General features: G+C 47.4%; 10 protein-coding genes across 10 annotated transcripts; 6 read left to right on the plus strand and 4 right to left on the minus strand.

The window, feature by feature from the left end:
• Positions 1-89: 89 nt before the first annotated feature.
• N7516_005787 (uncharacterized protein) lies at positions 90-746 on the minus strand (the record flags this gene model as incomplete). Its single annotated transcript, XM_057218507.1, has 3 exons — positions 90-278; positions 350-643; positions 702-746. The coding sequence occupies 3 exons, from the start codon at positions 744-746 to the stop codon at positions 90-92; spliced, it is 528 nt and encodes a 175-aa protein (XP_057072598.1).
• Positions 747-1,245: 499 nt separating this feature from the next.
• N7516_005788 (NADH-ubiquinone oxidoreductase 20 Kd subunit) lies at positions 1,246-2,394 on the plus strand. The gene is made up of 4 exons (XM_057218508.1): positions 1,246-1,433; positions 1,486-1,684; positions 1,753-2,109; positions 2,168-2,394. Exons 1-3 carry the CDS (start codon positions 1,391-1,393, stop codon positions 1,976-1,978), a joined length of 468 nt encoding a protein of 155 aa, XP_057072599.1. The 5' UTR covers positions 1,246-1,390; the 3' UTR covers positions 1,979-2,109; positions 2,168-2,394.
• Positions 2,395-2,741: 347 nt separating this feature from the next.
• Positions 2,742-3,122, minus strand: N7516_005789 (Beta-lactamase-like protein; the record flags this gene model as incomplete). Its single annotated transcript, XM_057218509.1, has 1 exon — positions 2,742-3,122. One exon carries the CDS (start codon positions 3,120-3,122, stop codon positions 2,742-2,744), a length of 381 nt encoding a protein of 126 aa, XP_057072600.1.
• An 840-nt stretch (positions 3,123-3,962) lies between these two features.
• Positions 3,963-5,322, minus strand: N7516_005790 (phosphotransferase enzyme family protein; the record flags this gene model as incomplete). Its single annotated transcript, XM_057218510.1, has 2 exons — positions 3,963-4,091; positions 4,555-5,322. 2 exons carry the CDS (start codon positions 5,320-5,322, stop codon positions 3,963-3,965), a joined length of 897 nt encoding a protein of 298 aa, XP_057072601.1.
• Positions 5,323-5,398: 76 nt separating this feature from the next.
• On the minus strand, positions 5,399-5,899 carry N7516_005791 (uncharacterized protein; the record flags this gene model as incomplete). The annotated part of the gene is made up of 2 exons (XM_057218511.1): positions 5,399-5,526; positions 5,572-5,899. The coding sequence occupies 2 exons, from the start codon at positions 5,897-5,899 to the stop codon at positions 5,399-5,401; spliced, it is 456 nt and encodes a 151-aa protein (XP_057072602.1).
• A 629-nt stretch (positions 5,900-6,528) lies between these two features.
• Positions 6,529-7,293, plus strand: N7516_005792 (kinase-like protein; the record flags this gene model as incomplete). The annotated part of the gene is made up of 1 exon (XM_057218512.1): positions 6,529-7,293. One exon carries the CDS (start codon positions 6,529-6,531, stop codon positions 7,291-7,293), a length of 765 nt encoding a protein of 254 aa, XP_057072603.1.
• A 658-nt stretch (positions 7,294-7,951) lies between these two features.
• Positions 7,952-9,335, plus strand: N7516_005793 (HNH endonuclease signature motif containing protein; the record flags this gene model as incomplete). Its single annotated transcript, XM_057218513.1, has 4 exons — positions 7,952-8,393; positions 8,458-8,687; positions 8,802-8,966; positions 9,018-9,335. 4 exons carry the CDS (start codon positions 7,952-7,954, stop codon positions 9,333-9,335), a joined length of 1,155 nt encoding a protein of 384 aa, XP_057072604.1.
• Positions 9,336-11,849: 2,514 nt separating this feature from the next.
• Positions 11,850-12,200, plus strand: N7516_005794 (uncharacterized protein; the record flags this gene model as incomplete). Its single annotated transcript, XM_057218514.1, has 1 exon — positions 11,850-12,200. One exon carries the CDS (start codon positions 11,850-11,852, stop codon positions 12,198-12,200), a length of 351 nt encoding a protein of 116 aa, XP_057072605.1.
• Positions 12,201-12,592: 392 nt separating this feature from the next.
• N7516_005795 (uncharacterized protein) lies at positions 12,593-14,680 on the plus strand (the record flags this gene model as incomplete). Its single annotated transcript, XM_057218515.1, has 1 exon — positions 12,593-14,680. One exon carries the CDS (start codon positions 12,593-12,595, stop codon positions 14,678-14,680), a length of 2,088 nt encoding a protein of 695 aa, XP_057072606.1.
• A 2,354-nt stretch (positions 14,681-17,034) lies between these two features.
• On the plus strand, positions 17,035-17,846 carry N7516_005796 (uncharacterized protein; the record flags this gene model as incomplete). Its single annotated transcript, XM_057218516.1, has 2 exons — positions 17,035-17,386; positions 17,464-17,846. 2 exons carry the CDS (start codon positions 17,035-17,037, stop codon positions 17,844-17,846), a joined length of 735 nt encoding a protein of 244 aa, XP_057072607.1.
• Between the last annotated feature and the right edge of the window lie 750 nt (positions 17,847-18,596).

Genomic DNA, 18,596 nt, shown 5'->3' on the forward strand with positions numbered 1-18,596 from the left:
TTATTGCTGTCTAATACGAATGTAAGTTGGGGAAACTGTTTGACCGAGGGGTTTATCTATATCTTCAAGATGTGACATTAGTACTCTCCCTACAGAGAAGTACCTGGGGCCCACGACTCCCCAATACGTTTAACATCCGCAACGAACTTTTTGTTAGAGATTGGCTGGCAAGCGGACAAAGAAGAAGCTGTATTCCCGGGAATCGGTACGTGATCATCGGGGGAATAGAATGGATTCTGCAAAAGCTGGATATATGCACTCTGTAATGCGCGGAATGCCTATATGGAATAGTTAGGGGCTGGGATCTCGTGGCGGATAAGCATTCGCTAAGCATCGAGGAAAAACACACCGGCTTCACATCAGAATCTCTCAACCCATTAATCGCAGCACCTGCTTGCTTTCCATCACTGGCCTCTTCCTGACCGAATAAATCCACAATGATCAATAGTTTTACCCCCGTGGTCGTCAACCATCCATAGGCCGCAAGTCGTTCGTCAATTGCATGTAATAGACCTAGATCCTGATCAATGGATGTTTGTTTGCACCGGATGTCGAAAATGTCGAGGCAGGAGTTCAGTAAGAAGGAGAATTCGATAGTGGAATCCGAATATGGGGGAAACAGGGAAATGTGAAGAGGGTTATCCTGCAATCGGGTTAGTATGAACAATTCCAAAGGGACAAGTTGGTAGAGCGATACGCACTGCTTTCCCAATCACGCCAATGCAGGCAATTTTAGGACCAGCCATTTCTGAGATAGCTCTTGAAGTGGCAATGTATCTGGACTGGGCGCAATCACTTGAGCTTTTGGAGTTTAGGGACTGATTCCCTTGTCCCGAGACCGTGATCGAGTGAGAGTTCTAATTTGGGTAGGTATTATCTCTCCATATAATGTCCACAATGTTCTGTAATTGAGTAGCCTTTTCAAGGGACGGGTACTTTGCAATCAAAAGTGCAGACAGTAGTGGAGTGGTTGTCTCTAAACCCCCGCGGCATAACGTATGGAGAAGACGCGTTCAGGCATCGAGGCAGCAAAAGGAGCTAAGAGCCAATGACCACACAGGCAATTCCATTTACGAGCAGCTCACCGCTTTTACCATACAAGGTTTCGTGATTGAAAAATACAGTCTCTGAGCCAATGAGCTGTGAGATAATAGCTTACATCATCTCTGTCAAACCGTCGGTATACATCATCTTCTTCCACTCTGGAATCGGAACCTTTTTGGGGTTCTCCTTGTCTTGCAGTTACCCGGAGCCCGCCACCTCTGCTCTCTTGTAATTCTATATTACCTGTCGTCACTGGCCGAGGCTGCAATTACCTTCTCTCTTTAACCTCCGGGATCACGACCTTTTATTCTACTTGTTCCTCTCCACCGAAGAGACTTTTCTCAAGATGCTTCCGATGGCGAGGCCCGCCATCTCTGGCGCTCTGTGCGGTAGGGATCTTCTTCACCTCATCGACAATATCAATTCACTAACAGACAACAGCTGCGCGACCCCGTTTCGTTGCATCTATCCCCCGTGCCCAACCCTTCGCGGCCCTCTCGACCTCGTCAATCAAATCAGCGACAGCGCTCGAGCGTCAACCATCAGCAGCCGCCCAGCAATTGACCGCGTCAGGCAAGGCCCGCCGAGAGGTGCCTTTGCCCAGCCAGGAGAAGAAGGAGGGTGCTATGCAATATGCCTTGTTCGTTTGCCCTCTATAGCTTTCATCTAGTATGCGCCTGGAACTTCCGCTGACCCTATATTACCCAGGACCACCCTTGATCAGATTGCCAATTGGGCTCGTCAAAGTTCTTTGTGGCCCATGACCTTCGGTCTCGCATGCTGCGCCGTGGAGATGATGCACCTTTCTACCCCCCCGTTACGATCAGGATCGTCTTGGAATCATTTTCCGTGCTTCTCCGCGTCAATCCGATGTTATGATTGTGGCCGGTACATTGACGAACAAGATGGCCCCTGCTCTGCGCCAGGTTTATGATCAAATGCCCGACCCCCGGTGGGTTATCAGTATGGGCAGTTGTGCCAACGGTGGTGGCTACTACCACTACAGTTACTCGGTCGTGCGGGGCTGTGACCGGGTTGTGCCGGTCGATATCTACGTGCCTGGATGTAAGCATTTCCTCTTCCCTCGCGTTTGTGCTGTTGCAATTGACTAACAAAAATCAAGGCCCACCCACTTCCGAGGCACTGATGTACGGTATCTTCCAGCTGCAGAAGAAGATGAGACACACTAGAATCACACGCATGTGGTACCGCCGTTAATCTCTAAAACCAATGATATGGTGGACTGTTTTTTTGCCTCTTCGGTCATAGTGCATGGTAAACTTAAGTGACTCAACCTGACCGCCGTGGAGTTTTTATGTGTCTTTTTTACTTTGTATATCAATATCAAGCTACAGGGCCTGATATTTTCTGTTTTTACTCTCACTTTGATTGGTCTGTTCCCCCTTTTTTTTGCCTGTCAGAATATCCATTCAAAAGAACTCGAATAAATGTTTCATATACTGCTTTATACCTACATATAACAGTATCAACCAGATTTTAGACAGATGTGAATTTCACACTTTATACGGTTATGCTCACTGAGTATCTCACATCTGGGAAGTATAGGAACTACTTCCTTAAAAGGTTACCTTGTTAATTTGCACTAGTACAGGCAGTCAAATGATACTAGTGATGCTTAGGGCATGCTTAGTACTTAGGCCATGTCCGCCATCTATTCTACACTCTATGAGAGGCTTTTAACCACGCACCTCATCTGGCTCTGATGAAAAAATGACTGACCTATCAAGCAACGGAGTTCCATTGCCTGCCAGCTCAGTCATATCATGAGAGACCGTTCTAAACGCCTGTCCGGAACCAGAGCAAAACTTTTCAACCAATTGTGTAGGATACAATCGAATACTTAGATCTGCCAGCTTCCCGAGGTCCGCGAGTTCAGCGAGCGTTGCACGAAAGTCAGTGCCATCATTGACAAATTCCTGGATATACAAACCAGGCGAGCTGCCGTATGCAACAGTAATAGACGAATTGATATCGGTTGCCTTGTATTCAGCACTGAAATTCTCAGCTGCCTGTTTAATAGCTGTTTTCGTCAACGCTTCTAGCACAACATCATCCATAATATCCGCGTGTGCGTTGAGATCTGTCAGGGCCTCGATGTCGGCCGAGAGAATGGCAAACCGACGCTGAAGTCAGGGACTAGCCATAGAGACTATCGTCATTGCATTCGTTGCCGAGAATTGTAGTCTTCAGAGTTCATGATCAGCAAACCCCAAAATGAAGCTAGTAGGGTAGTGGAACTGATCTTCGTTCAGAAATAAGGACTCAGGAGATTCTGAATATGTTTGTAAGTGGGAGTATAGGCCTCATTACCCAAGCACTAGTATATAAACCTCTGTGCCTCCCATTGGATTTCATGCTTTAGCATCCTACCCTTTCTCCACTTAATGTGGATCTGGGGGCAGTTTTTCTTTTGTTTTTCTTCTCAATGGCGCGATTAACCAAGCGCGGATCACGTCCAGACAGTCCTGGAGGTAACCTTCAAGGGCCCAGGTGGAATTTGACTTCATTTCTACTCTTCTGTGCCTCCTTAACGTCGTTATGGGCGAAATCTCTGTTCCCCCTTCTGCGTCTAATACAATGGACGAACATCCTGTCCCTCCTCTTGGTCTTCCGGAGCTCATGTTACAAAAGATAGGGTACTATCACCATCCAGTCTTGTATGTCTCCATTTCCAGTTAAACACCTGTTTTGCGCGTCTAATCCCGTGTTTAATAGCGTCATGCTGTGTCTTTTCGCCTCTCCTTTCGTGGTGTTGTATCCTATTTGCCGTCAATATTGTGATGTGGATTCATGTCGCTATTATCGATCCATCACTTTTTATATACTTATACTTTTCTTCGTGTTTATTCTTTGGCGGGCGATAAATCAGAAGGAGAAGGAGAATTCCCAGTCGATATCTACAACAGGGACGGGGCAACGAGCAGAGAAAGCTTAGGTTGCTCGCTTGCACCAGAACTTAATCCTGTTGTTAGTCTGCGCTCGGCTGGGAATACACCTGCGAGGAACTTTGCCAGGATTAGAATACTCTTTATAGGAACAGAAGGGGTAGAACTTACTCGTCGCATCCGTTTACGGGCATCCTTACTACCGCGGCGTCGGGGCGGATAGCTCGAGTTTACTTGATAGGATCGGTCTAGGATTAGTACTAGTTGCAATTGCCTTCGCAGTAGTATTGTATACTGTATCAGAACCCCTGTCACTCAGATCAACCCCCATAAAGGCCCCTTCATACCACAAAACTTATTATAAAGAAAGTAAAGGCTAAAAACGTATTAGTAGTCAAAGCTATAATAGTAGATCTTATAATTTAAAGTTAGGTAATAAAGATAATCAAAAGGGTTATTATCATTATAAGAATAGCCTATTAAAAGATAAGTCGATTAATAAATAGGCTAAATAATAATATAATAAATAGCTATAGTATATTAATAGAGGTAAATACTCGTCCCTATGGAATCTCTTCCTAGAACTATGATTCTATAGATCAACTATTTCATCGATGCTGTAATAAGAAATCAACTTGCCCTCACTTGCCTGGCACATTTTCTTCTCAATGAAGATGTCGATGTTTACACGCTCCTCTGCGCTTAACAGACGTAGTCGATCCTCAATCGTTGTAAAATGACCAAAAAACCTTGGATCAATGAAATTCCAATAGATCTCATCAAACATGGAGCTGTGTCTTGAAGCAAGGCAAATCCAAAAGTGTCCAGTCTCCAATGAATTCTCCATAGCAATGGATAAACGCTGGGATTGTGACAAAGATCCGCCTTTGATTTTTCTTGCCTCGCAATCTTGAAGTACTTCAAGGAAAATTCGAAACCTTGGCATGAAACGAACCAAAAATTGATCTAGATCGGACTCCCAGTCTTCTGGACGCTCCAATAAGAGCCACCAAGGAGCCGCATATGTAAATTCAACAGGAGCAGCGTAAGCAAACTCCCAGTCAACCACCCCAGTGACAACAAGCTTTGATACATCAACAAGGACATTGTCGGGGTGAAGGTCATCGCAATAGAGCCTGAAGGGTCCATTACAATGTTCTCTCGATATGTCGCGCGAAAGTTTGCGGAAAAGACACCGCGCAATATATTTCTTCCGGCAGTCGGCTTCGTTTGAAATTGCATCGTTGTGTTGAAGCTCAAGATGATAGAAATGCTGCTGAGCCAGTTCCTCAAAATAATCCGCTGCGTTGCTGAAATGTTGTTCTCTGAAGACACTGTGTGGAATATTGGAGAATTGAGCAAGTCGATTCATGTTGAAAGTGAGTGGCCGCTTTGGCACAGTCCAGCCACCTGATTCGTCTTGTCTGATGGCTCCGATATACGGAAATTCAGGCTTCGACAGCTCTAGCAGCCATGCTGAGATAAGCTCTCCTCAAGACGGATGTCGGGATACTCGAACTCAATGTGATTGTCTCCTGGGACGGCGGATTTCTGAGGTATCCGCTTAACGCATTTCCTTCGATAAAAGACATTACAATGTATGGACTGACCACGCACTTACCATGTCCTAAGACCTTTGGAATAGGAATCGTTGTGTGCTGAGCAACATAGCTCATTATTGCGACCTCATCATGAACCTTTTCATTGCGAGCAATGACCCGACCAAGGGCTGTGAACCGAACCAGGACACGATGTCCATTTATGTAAGTGACTCGATAGCAAATATTAAAGGCGCCATTTGGAAGCCGCGAGGCTGATACGGGCGTACCAGGGCAATGCCGGGAAGCGAGTTTGCCTGCCAATTCCTCTGGTGAATTTCTGAGTAGATTTTGTATCCACACCTGAAAAATTCGATCCGACTGCGCTTTTGCGAGATTATCGAAGTCCATTTCGCATGTGTTGCGAGGATGAGGTGTACCAACAAGACATGGGAAGAGGGGAAACACCTCACATAAAAAGGGAAAATCTATCATGTGACTGACCGCTTGGTAAGTCGGCCAAGAACAATCAGGTGAGGCTGGGAGACTAACTAGTTAGCTGGTTACTCCTATTTATTGCTGACAATCGGCAAAGGACTCAGCTGAAGGGAGACGGCAGTCTCCTAACGGTTTCTTTCCTTGCCCCAGCCCCTTCAACTTCCCCATTGACCTCGCCCCGGTGCCTTGAATCCCAACGCATAGATTTCATTAGAGACCACGAATATCATCATCGTGTTTTTCTTCTCTAGAGTCCTCCCGATGTGGCCTTTTATTTGGCATGCAGTGTTGGACATATGCAGACCGATATTCTTACCATTCGAACGCTTAAAACATGCATTGACTGCGATTGGTGGCCACCCTCCTTATAACTGCAAAACCTTTGACGAAGAAGCCCGTAATGTAAGCTGTGACTTGGATCTGCAGTAATGTTCTCTCCGCTGACTTGTGTACAGGAGTCCTCTCACACGAACAACCAACACCACGTAATTACCACCAAACATCGCCCTTTTATCCAGCAATCGGACAACCAAAGGCTCATCATGATTGGAATTTTTTCTGAGGTTTATTTGGTGGATGGTACAATTATCAGGAAAGCACCTCGCAGTGGAAGTGAAGAGGATTTACAACCGATTATCCGCGAAGCAACTATATACAACCTTCTGAATGACCACCCTCACATTGCCCAGTGTACCTCCCGAGGAAGGATGGACTACATTGACATCAAATACTATCCGCATGGTGATCTCTCGAGTTTCTGTCAGAAAAACGAGGTTACTCCTGAACTAAGGTCAAAGTGGTTCCAACAACTGCTTGAGGCAGTGGCGGTCATTCATTCCTATGATATTATCCACTCTGATCTCGCACTACGACAGTTTTTCGTTGATGATGGTTTGAACATACGCTTGGGCGATTTCAACTCGTCCCAGTACCCAGGACATCCCGCGCTTGGGTACGAAAAGACAACGCACTGCTTGCCTAGGGATTACGAGTTGCCTAACACGATACTTTCCGATACTTTTGCCCTGGGTTCAACCTTGTATGAGCTTTTAACTGGCAAGGCTCCATACACTGATCTGTACCCTGTTGAGCCTGAGGACATCGTTCGATCTAGTGATCCCGATGTCATACGCGCACGATTTCAGCGACAACAACTCGCGGATCTTGAAGTTGAACAGCGGTACAAAAACCATGAATTTCCCGATGTATCCCACCTGTTCCGTGGTGATATTATATTAGGATTCTGGAATGGGAGGATTACTTCAGTAGAAGAAGCACTCGCGTTGTACACACATACCCCATATTAGAGTTTTAATCTGTTGTATTTTGTGCCCTTGCTACCGCTAGCTAAAGCATGTGCTCTTCAGGCTTGTGGCATTCCTTACCTACGCAGATGCTTTTGTACTAATTCAACAAAGGCATATGTTTTTGCTGAAACAACATTGGTAGAAATAAACTGATTCATACTCCTGGGTCACTCCAAGGTATTTCTTGGCGAACTTGTAGGTAATCTCAAGTAAGATTCGTGGTGGACCATTTTCTGGATCACGCTGAATTAAACACTACAGATGTTTATACTACAGATGGCACTGATTTAGTGGCAATCTTAGTTGTTTTTGAAGATAGGAGCCCCGGCGGAGGAGGTCTTCGAATGCTAATGGGTAATGCTTTAGCGGAACGGACGATTATCACCTAAAGAAAATATAGCTTTACCTTCTGGGAGAGGGTCGTGCGGCAAATCTAGTGGGATTACCCGATATGCAATGGCTGTGGGTGGAATCGGAACCTTTGAGAAGTCATGTAGAAAGGACCGCACATCGTTAGCTTGAACGTGCTTCCGCCAAGTTTTATTCGGCAGAAATTTTTTTCTTTCAACTAAGATACAATTTTTTCTTCACTCCTCCATCCTATCAGTCTTCCTCGTCTTTTCTCTAGATCTTTGTTCTTATCATCTGAATCATCAAAATGGAATCTCGATCGAAACGAAGACGAAATTCCGTTGAACAGGCACCTCTTCCGACGATCCCCCCCACTTCCAGCCCCGGCGTGTCCACTCATCCCGAGCCTCCCGGTCCGCCCGACAACAAACGCCGTCGAACCAACCCCCCACGTCGTAAAGTTAACCCCCCACGTCGATCTCCCTCTACCGCCCCGAGTATGTCCTCCGTCGACCACCCAGCTGATAACACCTGGGAGGAGAGAAAAAGCCAAGCGGAATCTCGTATCAACAAATACGAGTGTTGCGGTCGCTCAAACGAGCAGTGTCTCACTAAGACACTAAACGCAGCATTAAACTGGCTCCCTGAAGGAGGGAAAGACCTATTGGCTGACGACATCGTCATCGCAGAGGGTGACGAAACTCTATGGGAAGTCTTCGATAACCTACGCACTGCAGTTATCGAAACAAGTAAGTTTATATTACTATCATCTAGTCGAAAAACACGACCGTTTTGCTAACATCTTCTCTCTAGTCCGCTCAACTGGAAAGACTCCTTGCGTCACGCCGTCTCCGCACCATAAACGCCAAGCTAGCGTTGAGAGGGTAGCGGCCAAGCTCCCCGACCCCCAGGTCCGTTCTCCAGCTTGGGCGAAGGACTGCATCGACCGCGACAACCACCGCTGCGTCATAAGTGGAGCAGCAACAGAAGCTGAGTGGGCGAAGAACGGCGGAGTCGAGGGTGAGCTCTGGGGGAAACTCGAAGTGCATCATATCCTCCCGTTCTCGTTAGGGGGTTTGACAAAGAGGTAATATGATAGACCAAACTTGCTAGTTATATATATAATTATATATAACAAAATTGCTAATTTTCGATAGGGTGATCATAATATTGCTGTTAAATGGGCATCCATCTACACTGCCTTCCCTCAAATGAAAGCGAGAATGAGAGCCTCCAGAATCAACTCATTGGAGAACGGGATCACATTGCACAATCTAGTGCACGTTGAGTTTCAGGCCTTCAAAATTGCACTCCAACCAACGGTAAGTCTTTCGAGATCGCGTAAATAGTCAAACTAAATAGTGGTTCTTTAGGAGCGTACAAACTATTATAGCGTGAAAAAGTACCCCCGCTTTGATAGTATCCTCCATCCTCATATCCAGAACGGCACGATGGTCACTCTCCGTCAGGCGGACGGACACCAGGAGAAGCCACTCCCTGGTAGGGAATTTCTTGATACTCACTTTCGTCTTTGTGAGATTTTTCATGCGTCTGGCCTCGCCAAAGAGGTCGAAGATAACTATAGGCGCTGGGACCAGATCAAACAGCAAGCATCTGGCCATTCCCTGCTGGAGGATGGATCAACCAACGTTGCCGAGATTCTCCAGACTGCTTTATTCAGCGTTGTCTAGAGGAACCCTCCGACAAGGAGGGTTTCTAACTGCCCCGAAGAAATACCCTCGATCGAACGGGGCAGACGTTCGAGATATACGAGGGACAGCCGTCCGTTGTTATACGGATGGGGATCTGCTGAGAGAAGTCATCAAGCATCCTTACGACGGAGACCAGAGAGGATCATCACGAGACCCAGGAGAGGGTGGCAATATTCATGTAGAACACTAATGGCACAGTTCACTAAACTCTTTTGGTCCTAGCTTTCTTGGCACCCATTTTTCGGCCAAGGTGTTATTTATTATGGTATCACCACAGTAAAAAACACAAACCCTGAATCACCCCAGCCACTCCATGGTCGGCCCCATAATAATGCCACTATTAAATCACGTGATCATGACGGTTTATAATAAATAAGATCACGTGATTATATGGATCACGTGACTATAATTGCTATTTGCTAGTTTATTTGGGTTTTTTGCATTGTTTGCATTGTTTGCAAGACCATATTCAGATGGTTTTAATAGGCTATATATACCCAGATTTTCCCCACTTACTCCATCAACATGCCTACCACCGATTATGTCATCACCGACCTGCTGCCACCGATCATGTCATCACCGACCTACCTACCTAGGTACCGCTGTCAACCCCCTGCCACCGGCGATGCCATAAAAAAAAAAGTAAAGAAATAAAGGTTTTACTATAGAAGATCGAAATTAATAGACGATAAAGCATATAGAGATTTCATTGTAGGTGCCAAGGCTTGATTAACCCTATCACGTGATCTAATCTTAGACAATCATGATCACATGATCTTTATATTCGACGCTATGTTCCTTTATGAACGTTACTTCCCCTAAGTGATCTTTGGACCGGTATATCTTACGGAAAAGAAGGTTCGGGTCTTCGAGTCCTTATTGGAGGCTGTGGGATTCGAGGGGAGCAGTGAGGGGATTTGACCATCCGTGCGCCACCGCGAGAAGATCCTCAACTAGCCCGTTCCCGCGAGTAGGGAAGAACTAGACAGATTTCTTTGGCTGACGCCCTTCTTACGGAGGTTCATACCAAGGAGGTCGGAGCATATAATGATCATAAAGGAAGCATACTTGGAAAGGGTACCGGCCAAGCTATACAAGAAGAAGGAGTTGTCCGCCGATCTTAAACCCTGCGATGAAGACCTTACCAAGAAAAAGAAGGTTGCTAAGAAGAAGTCCTAGGGGTTGGTTAAAGCCCCGAGAACCATCCGAACCACGTGGAGTGAAAAGGCGTAGGATTAGACCGCGGCGTGCTAACGCTCGTTTGACGCGGTCAAGGAAGCAATCGCGAATAATACGTGCGCAGGAACAGATTATGACATCTAATTCCATCTAGCCACAGATACGAGTGCGACGGGCATCGGAGGGATCTTATTCCAGTTATATGGCACGGAACCGGGGACGATAGTAGGTCCGGAGCATCGGAATGCGGAGAGGATTGTGATGTTCCTCTCCTTCAGGCTCTCGGATGCGGAAACTCGCTATTCAAATCCTAAGAGAGAATGCTTGGCCGTTGTGAAATGCCTAGCTGAAGTCCGCTCCATGATAATAGGATACCCCGTGATCATCTATTCCGACTATAGCGCGCTAAGAACCATCCTCACGAAAGGATCGGAAAACTCTCGAATCATACAATGGGAAAGTCGCCTTAGGGAATACGATTTTAGTATCAATCACCGCCCCAATACTGATCACTCCCCAATACTAATCCCATCATCGGCCTAGCCGATGGGTTGAGTCGGTTGCCGACCCGTCTAGCAACTATGGCGCGGGCCGAGGATAGAGTCCCGGACCTTTGTTGTGTACTCGGGGACGGATCCGAGGATAACCATCTGATCCCAACTATTCAACGGCCGTGGAACGATTAGGACCAGGCCGACGCATGGAGGCCATTCCGGCGCTCTCCGATGTATCGAGGAGTGGTCGAAGTATTAAGAGATGAAACAGAATGTCTGGCATAGATGTTAAGGGTGCAACGAAGGCTGAGTCAGCGCCAAGCGAAGAGACTAAGGATCCATCCCTATATTCCAGGGACCTTGATATATCGTGAGAAAAATGGGATGTGGTCGCCTTCTCTACTCGAGCATGAGATCGAAGATTCCCTGAAAGCATTTCATGACGATCACGGACATTATTCTACTGCTCTGACACTTGGTCGAATGATCGGACAGGCGTATTGGCCGAGGCGTGCCACGGACGTGTCCGACTAGGTACGGACGTGTGGGGCATGCCAGTTCTTCTCCAAAAGAACCTCCTGCTGGGCCGATGCAACGAATCTTGGAGTTGGAGCCCCTAGACATGATTGTAATGGATTTCTTAGGTCCTATCAAGCCTTAGTGCGAAACGGGAGCTAGGTACGTCCTTGTGGTGGTAGATTACTTCTCTCGGTTCGTCTGGTCTTGGGCAACGGAGAATGCCGGCGGAGAAGACGTTGAATACTTCTTCGAGAGATATTCGCGCCGGCATTTGGATGGCTAGCGAATGTATACGGCGACAATGGATCACAGGGAAGCCTTCTGTGAAGGGGATCTAGTCCTGGTCCGTGATTTGCGGAGAGAAAAGGTCAGCAAAGACAAGATGATGCCGAAATGGTTTGGGCCTAGGAAGCTCATCAGAATCAACCCTAGACGGTCCACGGCAATGATAAGCCGACTATATGGCGGGAAGACAACCAAGTACCATTTGGACGACCTTCGGCCATTCCATCAGCGCGACTTGGAAGAGTTCCATTTTCGGAACGGGGAGGAGATCCAACAAGAGCCGCCGCCTCCATTGCACATCGAGAGATCGGCAGTGACAATGGCATTGCTAATCAGGCAAAGGTCCATCGATCTTCGATGGGCTTGAGCAAAAAAAAAAAAAGGAAAAAAGGGAAAAAGGAGGAGTATGGATAAGGAGCATTGTTAAGAGAATGCGTTTTCTCGAACAAATGATATCATGAGGGAAAGTGAAAAAAAAAGAAAATGTATTGTTAGCTGAGGAGATTGAGAGAGAACGAAAGGACCATGCATATGATACACTCAGGCAGGAAATAAAAAAAGAGAACTCCTTTGCTACCTCCCTACCCCCATTTCTCGATCTGAATCGTTATCTTCGTCTCACTACACCCTCACTATCCAGATCACATCCTCTCTTTCCCCCCTCCTCTCTCCCCATTTTCTTTCTCCTATCACCTAATCACGATACCTCCTCCAACCCAAGACTCACGACGTTCAGGACATCTTGCTATTAGTCTCAGTATGTCACCTGAATTAGCATCTGTCAACCGTCCCCAACAGAGGGTTACGGCTGAGGCACGGGAGGAGACAATTGTCATCTCCAAAGAAACGTCAGACGAGGACAGCCGAGATGACGATCAAAGTCAGAGCGAGGACGAATGGCAAGACATCGAAGAATCAGTCCCTCAACCGAATGCATCCCGACAATCTCTTCGTGAGGATCCACTTCGCCGAACCAGAACAGACGGCAGGAAGAGGAAGAGACGCATCTGCAATTCTTCCTCAGCTAGCCAAGAGGATCTAATTGATTTTCCAATTCCAGAAATATCGGATCCGGACAAGGCGGACCCGGCCGGTCACCTCTCGATACGCGACCTACCCTATTCTTTAACCAATGGACGACTCGCTGGCCCCGGGAAAGGATGGTTGGGCTTGCCTGTCGGACTCTTCACGAGGGATCCTTTTGATTTTCCTGAGGAATGGTCCCTAGACCAACGGTTACCTTACTACCGAGTGGTTTTCGCCAATTTTACAACAAGCGTGACCATCCGCTGGAACGTAGGGATGATCAATATCCACGGTGACGTCCCGAAAACGATCAAGGGTAACAGAGTACCCGCACCTAGCTGTGCCACGAATCATGTCAGCTTCTTTAGGGAGCATACCGTGCTCGGAGAATTGAAGGGGAAAATGGTGACGGTGTACTTGTACACTTGGATGAGGACCCAGTGGAATATGGGGACCGCCATGAATTTGCCAAATCTGAGAGCGTGTATCCAGGATGATTACCGCCTCGAAGCAAGGGAGCGTCGAAAGAAACGTCTAGAAACGAACGACTATGCTATTCCACTCTTCCGGGACGACGACTTTCCCGGCCAACGGGATCCGGGAGGAGCACGAGCGAGAGTCGTTCAAGATATTACGAGTGCTCTAGTCAGCATTCAATCGCTACCATTCAATCAGTGCGAGATTATCGGGGCTGATATAGATGAGCACCGTCTACAGGAACTTTTCTGGAACTTCTCGTATTTCATCGACGTACTCAACTCCATCAAAGACCGGATTCAAGCGGAACATGGAAATACCCTCTTCTCCACTAGATCGGCGCGAGCCATCAGCCGACGAGCGAAAGGAGAGGTGCAAACTGCCTTGGCTAGGCTCGTGAGCAACAACCTCCGGGGGATGAAGGTCCCCGCCCTAGAAATAAATCGGGTGGGAGGAGCAACTCTGTTTGGTCAGCTCCCAGATGACGGAAACGGGGATACATACTCCCTAGACATCCCAGATGCAGGACGGAAGGCAGGATCGTACGTTCCCAGGGGATTTGATGATTACGAGGCATATGTGTTCCAGAAATTGGGGGAGTTCTCGATACATGGCAAGGAGAGATTTGGATGCAATGAGGTGATTAGTCCGGATCCGTCATGCCCTCAAGACCAGAGAAGCTGGGAGCGTCCGACTCCGCAAGTGGAGGAGGTGCGGGCTAGGATGGAAAACCGACGACTACAGGAGATCGAAAGAGAAAGGACACAGAGAGACATGCAAACAAATCCGGATGAGCACCGGACCAGGTCGGGGTTCTGGTTTGCGCCTGTATGGGACAAGAGAAAAGCGCCGCCTACGCCCGCGAGACGGTTCCAGGGTGAAGAGAACAATGTGCCATTGAAGGAGCTAGCCGCCCAGATTGGACAGGCTTTGCGACAAGGCACGTTGGGTAATGCAGACAGAGATCATCTGAACCAGAGCAGACACACTCCCGAGGAGGATGGAACACAAGCGGGATCTCGCGATCAAATCCCAACTCTTCCTACGGATATGGCGGAGGTTCAGAATAGTCCAACAATCGGCTCCGAAGAGATCGCGGTGACGGGCGCAGAGGATACACCAGTTGTTCCCGCTCGTATGCATGGGTCGGAGGCCGATGAGGACCTACGTCCAGAAAGCTTGCTACTACCCCCATGCCCTACTCCACGCGTGCAGGAACAGACCGGAGGGGACACGGGAAGTTTAGGAGATCCTGGTAGTGGAAGCTTGTTACTACCCCCATGCCCTACTCCACGCTCCCTATGTTTATTTTATAAATATGGCTGTCTGAGAATCTCAAAATGAGGAAAACTCTGCTACTCGTCTTTATTCACGGCTTCAAGGTACGCCAAATGCCCGCTTGCTCAAGACCCAGCCACCCCACAAAGAACAGATTCCAGCTCAGAGAGATTCGAATTTGGCCTAGAAACTACATTGACTTACCAAATTCCACTACAGGGCGGTGATGATCAGTGCAGGAACAGACTCGAGGGGACACGGGAAGTTTAGGAGATCCTGGTAGTGGACCGCAGAGGCAGACGCCCAATCTTATGTCCTCACCCGGGCCCGTGCATGACACGGACATCCCGAGAGACATAAGAGGTAGGCCGAGTATCACTCCCCGAAAGATCAAACGATCGCGCTTGCTAGCGCTTTCACCAGAGCAGGAGATGAAGCGGGCACGCTTCATTGTATGTCGTTTGGACTACTACGATCTACACTACAAGTTGCATATATCCAGGAGTGACAATGCGCACTGGATAGATGATTCTGAAAAACGCGCTCTGGCTGAGGAAGATGCCCGCCGACAGGTGACCCTAGAGGGGTTTGGATACGGCCGTCCCGAACCAACCCCCGTGATCAAAAGAAGCGGGAGGCAGATCAAATGGTTCTGTCGATGTCCACTCGATGGTTGCAGATACACTCAGAATACATTATGCAAGGATCCGGCGCATACAATAAGTATCAAAGAGAGGCTGTTGCTCAGGAGCTGCAGCGGCGACCTGCAGAGGTTATGGTCCCATCAGGAATGCTCCTCGATGAGGATGAAGAGGACGAAGAATAAGGAAGAGCAATCGAAAGGGAGGGAGGAAAGATGTTGCACATTAACTATTCTTAGCCCATTAATCATAGTTCAGTCAGACCCGAGAAACAGGAGCGGCAGGTCAGGTAGACAGGAGCCAAGGGCTCCAACGGTTGTCGGAAGACTAGGCCCCGCAGGTGGTACGCCAAAATGAAGCCTTTCAGACTCGTGAGCTCATGGATACCGATACGGCTTCGTCAGGAACAGTAAATAATGACCAATCTCTCGAATCAAAATAAGCATGACTTTGCTCGTCTCAATCAATATTCCTGTCTAGTTTCAACGTTCTCCCATGAAGAAGGTTGAGCTGCAAAAGCATCCTAGCATATTCCGCCAAACGCTCGCTGTTACTGGGCTGTCCAAAGCTTGGAGCATTTTCCATATTGCTTTACCACTGGTGAATTACATTACTGGCCCTTTAAGCGACACATCGTTCTGGGGACTTTGATTTTTCGGAAAGATATATAGATCTTTCATAGTAGTGTTGGATATTCGAGCAGACGGGAGATGCTTAAGACAAGAATTTGCAGGTCTGATGACCTTTTTCAAGGGCGTGTCTTAGTGAGACACTTCTCGTTGGAGCGACCGCAACACTCGTATTCGTTAATACGAGATTTTGCTTGACTTTTTATCTCCTCCAGGTGCTATTGTTAGTTAGGTCGATGGAGGAAATAGAGATCGACGTGGGGGGGGGGTTAAATCGACGGCGTTTGTGGTCGGTCGGCTTGAGATGAGTCGACACGCCGGGTGGTGGGTGCGAAGAAGAAGAAGAAGAAGAAGAAGATACGGGGCTGGGGGGTGGGGGAATCTTTTATAGGGTAGGCTTTACCCCTGTGCTGTCAACCTCGTGCCTTCCCGCAGTCTTGGAGTCTTGGAACCTTTCAGCCGTATACTCCGTACTATGTTTCAATTTTAAGGATGGATATTATTTGCTTTTACAGATAGCTGGCTCCTATTCAGTCTATTCAGTTTTGATAATTGTCTAAATTCCTTTTTATTTTTATTTTTTTCCTTTAATTTGACCTTTTATTGTTGATCTTTGCCTTGTTCTCCTGCAGTGCATGCACACACGGGTGGCCGTGCCCAAGTGGACTGCCCCAGGAGCTTTGTCCCCCGATTCACCTTCCCCCTTCTTCACAACGAACAAAGTGATTATCCACGATGACACTGGCCATCCACTAACAAAGGTGGTCATCTTGAAAGAATGTACATATAATATACTACTTTCGATAGCCTGGTCTAGAAGGTTATCTCTTATGGTTTGCCTAGGAAACCAGCTTCGCCAAGACTGATTCCATGACGCTAATTAATGCCAAGACGGGGCCCCAATATAACCCTGAGTGCAGGGTCTGTTAGAGCGCAGGGTCCCTCAACTAAAGAAAATCCCCAGCGTTTCACCAACTTTTCTCCTCTACCTGTTTTTCTCGCTTCGGTTGGCATTTAAATCCTAACATTTTCTAAACTAGGTCATTCCCCCTTTGTCCTATGTTCCTCGCCTTTGGTTAAATATATATCACGCACGACTTCTACTCTTCTTAATCAACGTTTGTTTGGTATTTTATATTTCTTTCCGATCATGGATGAATATGGTCCCCCGTTCGGATTCGCTATACGCAGAAATGGCATCTGCCACAGAGGAGAATGCCAGACCAGCGCAGGGAAGGATCCTATAACATCTCAGCCGTTATCCCGATGCTGCCCAACCAACGATGCTTGCAACAACGACAATACAGGGATATGTTGTCCGGATAAAAAAGACTGCAGAGAGGAAATCAGTAACGCAGAACACTGCGCCGACGAAACCTGGGATCTTTATCGAAACTATGATGGCGGGCATTTCTGTTGTGACCAGGGCCAATACGGGTTTAATAGGTCTGAGGGGGTGTTGGATGTGGGACAAAACAAGATCTTGATGAAGAGAGTAGGACGTCAGTAAGCCTGGTTTCACTTGGTAAGATTCAAGCCCTGCTTATACTCAACATGCGCCCAATTCTGATATAACCAGGCACGACCCCAACACCGAGCAGCTCTATGATATCAGACAGCCCACCGACTGCAAGCAGTTCCACAACACCTAGCAGTTTCCCAACATCTAACAACTCGGGTAGCTCCTCCAGTTCAAATACTGGCGCTATCGCAGGTGGTGTGGTTGGTGGTGTTGCCGGGTTAGCAATCATTCTCGCCTTGTTTTGGTATTTCATGCGTCGTCGCTCACAGAAGCAATCATCTCAAGCGGAAATGCCAACCACGGAGCCATCAATGGTGCAGAGCGAGCCTCTTCAGCCCCCGGGAATACCGAGCGAGTTAGACGGTCGAGGTTCTGTGTCAGAGCTACCTACCTACAAAGATACTTTCCACGAGTTGCCGGGATCTGCAAAGGCTCGATGAAAGGGTACTACTTTTTATCCTAACATTCCCTGACAGAGTGCTATATGATGGTTTTTGTCAACGATATACCCTAGGCACTTTAGTGTTTGACCATCTTCACTCATCTAATCTATCTATCTTGCCTTTCATGTTATTTAATCGAGTGTATTTGGGCAGAGACATGTCTGCTAGCATCATATTTCCGGTCAATAGTATATCATCAATCCTATCAAAAGAGACCCACCGAGCCTGGTGTATCATGTTTGTAGAAAATCTAAACAATGTAAGGAGTAGCTTTCAAATAGTTTAGAGTCATGGTTCCATCTAGAGCCTAGATGGTGTTGACCATAGTCTCCACAATCGGTCCGATATAGAAAGTACCTGGCCCTTGATCAGCGATAGCCTCAAGCGTGTCTGCACAACGCTTTTTGGTTATACTATCTCCCAGACCAAGCCGAGTTCATTAGGAGCAAAATCAAGTGCCCATGTCGGGTTCTTAGACAGTACAGCCTTCGTGCTTACTAAACCGCCATAGAGTGACGCATTGGTATCATCCTGACATGCGGCAGATGGGGCGGGTTTGTGGAAATCGATGAATTTAAATGTCTCATTAGGTGTCTGAACCAACATGAACCCACTCCTTTCCGATACCACTATGGTACCTGTCTATTTTATTATTATCTGGATGTGGCTTGATATTTACCCCTAGTTACGCCTTACCTGGGACTCCAGCACAGAGGACAGTAGTGACCAACTATAATTGCTTCAGGC

The sequence above is a fragment of the Penicillium verrucosum genome (genome assembly GCF_028828655.1).
Source record: "Penicillium verrucosum strain IBT 35672 chromosome Unknown utg000002l_segment0_segment0, whole genome shotgun sequence".
Taxonomy (NCBI): domain Eukaryota; kingdom Fungi; phylum Ascomycota; class Eurotiomycetes; order Eurotiales; family Aspergillaceae; genus Penicillium; species Penicillium verrucosum.